The sequence below is a fragment of the Echiichthys vipera genome, assembly GCF_963691815.1.
Source record: "Echiichthys vipera genome assembly, chromosome: 5".
In the NCBI taxonomy this organism is placed as follows: Eukaryota; Metazoa; Chordata; class Actinopteri; order Perciformes; family Trachinidae; genus Echiichthys; species Echiichthys vipera.
In genome coordinates this window covers 18919031-18922638 of record NC_139830.1, presented here as the reverse complement: position 1 = coordinate 18922638, position 3608 = coordinate 18919031, and the positions used below count along the sequence as shown (strand labels likewise).

The 3608-nt window shown below is 38.7% G+C and overlaps 1 protein-coding gene across 1 annotated transcript; it reads left to right on the top strand.

Moving 5' to 3' along the window:
• Positions 1–1055: 1055 nt before the first annotated feature.
• Positions 1056–2033, top strand: LOC310947438 (P2Y purinoceptor 13-like; the record flags this gene model as incomplete). Its single annotated transcript, XM_083914226.1, has 1 exon — positions 1056–2033. The coding sequence occupies one exon, from the start codon at positions 1056–1058 to the stop codon at positions 2031–2033; it is 978 nt and encodes a 325-aa protein (XP_083770352.1).
• Positions 2034–3608: the final 1575 nt, after the last annotated feature.

Genomic DNA, 3608 nt, shown 5'->3' with positions numbered 1-3608 from the left:
TTGAGCATTCAAAATCAAATCATAGTAACAAATGTCATTTAAACTATAATGAAAGATGCAAATCAGGTGCAACTGGGCAAGAAGGAAACATTTAGAGCAGTAGCAATTCTCAGTCTCAAACGAGTCATAGGCAGGGGCCAATTCCAGTATAACTCAGTCGAAAACCCCTCTGCCCTAAAACTAGATATTTTCTCACACCATTAATTGATAGCATGTGTTAAATCATAGTTAAGAAATATGTATCAAAAGCAAAAGATCTGGATGTCCGTCTGGTCTAGAGGCCCCACAGAACTCACTGTACTTATACTTTTCATGTTTAAAGTGTAATTCTGGGGCAAAATTATTCCATGGTCTTTTTCGGCACTTACATACATCAAATAAGCCATCAAGGGTTTTTTTGTGTATGAACTATTACAGATAAATCTGGTAGAGTCGCCAACAGCCAGACAAGGATAACACTGATTAGCTCTGGGCATTACGGTGATGGCATTAAAACAGCTAATTGTTCAAAAGTAATACCAAACCTCTGCAGTAGCATGATAAGTATCCCTACATTTAAAACGTAGTTATCAAACCTGAAGTTTATTAAAAGAGTGTTTTGAAAGACTTACCTAGTAGCCCCGGTAGCAGCTCCTCTCATAGTAAAGTCCATTCAAGTCGATTACCATATGCAATCCAAAAGGAAGGAGCCCATTGGTGCTTCGTTTTATGTGTAGAGACTCTTATCATGCTGCTGCAAAGGTTTGGTGTTATTTTGAGCAATATTAGTGGTTAAAAAATAACTTTTATGCCTTCAACGTAATGCCCTGAGCTTATCAGATTTAGCCACGTCCAGCTGTAAGCGACTCTACCGGATTTCTACGTTAGTAGTTCATACACCAAAAAAGAGACTGTCTCGATGGCTTATTTGATGTATGTAAGTGCCAAAAAAGACCATGGGATGATTTTGCCCCGGAATTACACTTTAAGGTTGAGAAAGCTTTAAGGGTAACCCTGTTGAGTTTTTCTTTGATATATATTTGTGTTGTTTTCTTTTTTAAATTCCAGGTTGGATGATGGTGTCGAACAACACAGAGCCCTCTGATTGTGCTTCTTTCAGCAATGTGACCATAGATGTAGCTGTCTCATACCTTTACTTCTTCTTGTTTCCCATTGCATTACTGCTCAATGGGATGGCAGCATGGGTGTCTTTGCACCTTCGTTCCACATCCACCTTCATAGTGTATCTCAAAAACTTGGTTGCTGCTGACCTGCTCATGACGCTGACACTCCCACCGATGGCAGCTAGCATGCTACCTGGGGCAGCAGTTGGTTTAAGGGCGTTCACTTGCCGTTACTCGGATGTCATTTTCTACTTCTGTTTGTACACAAGTATTGTTTTAATGGGTCTTATCAGCCTTGATCGCTTCTTCAAAATTGTTAGACCATGTGGAATGGTGTTGGGACAAAATGTGGTCTTCAGTCTTGTAATTTCCGCCTTGGTTTGGGTGGTGTTATTTGGCAGTACAGTCATCCCAACTATGATTCTAACAGACCAGAATCCTGTTAACATTACAAGTGATTTCTGTATGTCCCTGAAAAGTCCAGCTGGAGTGACTTTTCACAAGATTGTAGTTCTATCTATGGAGAGTCTTTTCTGGTTCGTCAGCATAATGATTGTGTTTTGCTACATCTGCATCACCCTGAAAGTCCTGCAGTCCTTCAGAAACTCTGGGAGCAACAACAGCCACGGAAAGAAGAAGACCAAGCTACGAGTCTTCCTGATCCTTTTTGTGTTTTTTGTCTGCTTCTTGCCTCTCCATGCCATGCGTGTTCCATTCACACTGTATGAAATATTTGACATTGATGTCTGCGCTCAAGTGTGGGTGATGATAATCCATAAATTAGTCTTGTGGGTCTCTGCCACTAATGCCTGCCTTGACCCTCTTCTCTCCATCTACCTGTGCAGGGAGTACAGAGACAAACTGGTTGATATGATGAAAGCTAGAGGAATCTGTGTCAGATTATATTCAGATGAAAATGAGAATGTTTGACTGTAGAAATCATTATTAGTCATCAAAATAAGTACCTTAAGAATTTAGTGATGAATAAGAAGCCGGTTGTCAAAATCAGGCTTGTTTTATGTTGGAAGTAAGAGACCTTAAACTGCAACATTTGTTTTTATTAAAGTCTATGTTGCACTACCCTCTAGTGGCCTAATGAGGATTACCATGTATTACGGTTCACTAAGAGAAACAAGGTAGAAATCTGGATAACATACGAAAAAAAATGATGTCAATGTTATTGATGTGCACTAATGTAAAAATGTTTTATTCTTTTTCAAACTAAGTGGTTGTATCTGTTTGTTCACACTATTTCTTTATTAAATCCAAGTTGTCAGAGCTGTAAGTTTATTAAACATGTACATTGTACTGCTTGTATTAATAGATGTATGTATTTATTCAATACATTCTTTCTTTTTCGCAATTCAACACTATGTAGGGGCGGCTGTGGATCAGTAGTAGAGTGGGTCGTCCTCCATTCGAGAGATTGGCAGTTCGGTCCCTAGCTACCGCATGTCGAAGTGTCCTTGGGCAAGACACTGAACCCCAAATTGCTCCCTGTGCTGCGCATGGGTGTGTAAATGTGGTGTGAATGGTTAGATCAGATTAGATGGTCTGTAGATGTCCACTGCCATCAGTGTGAATGTCAGTGTGAATGGATGAATGTGACAGGCAGTGTGAAAGCGCCTTGAGTAGTCAGAAGAATAACTAGAAGAACTAGAAAGGCGCAATATAAGTCCATTTACCATCCATTTACCATTTATGTTTCACTCCTATATTCAAGTGTCACTGTGACTAACTGGATCAATAACTTTGAGTTTTAAGTTGTTTTTCTGTGGTTGGCTCACCACAGTTGCAGTCCTACCATTAGCAGTTTTGTCTTAGTCATGATATAACTCTGATGGGTTTTTTATTTATGTCATTAGATTTAATTACTCTCTAAATAATAAACTATGTTTTTGCTTATTGCTGTATTGTAAATACCAGGTGCCAAGAAGTGGGATTAAAAATTAAAATTGAATTGCAATGCCCTCACTTTATTAGTCATGACAACATTCTAGATTAAACTCCAAGAATAATTCTGGTCACTGTTACTATACACGAAAGATTTTTAAGTAGTTTGACTGAAATGGAATTAAAACCCACACCCCTATTCAATCAACATTGGCAGGAATGACACATAAAAGTAGACATAAAGCTCCAGTAGGACTTTTTGGTTGGCTTTCACAGCTGGAGATTGATGGTGTCACTCCCCACTTGCTGCAGAATCAGCTCTAACAGTCAATCAAAAAAGCAAATAACCTAAGTAATTACAATAAAAACTACAAATGAGGAGCGCAAAGGGAAACAAATTACTTCTCTGTTTAGCTTTTTTAATCAAGGAACATCATCTGCCACAAAATGTCTCAAACTAAGGTGTATTTTCTTCTGCCAGCAATAAAAACAACACAATGATGGTGATTGTGGAAATAAATGATGTGTATTAAGCGGTCCAAATGATGCTCAGAGTCAAGGGCATGTCAATATCAGGAACATTTGCTGTGCTAATGACTCACAAGGGATGAT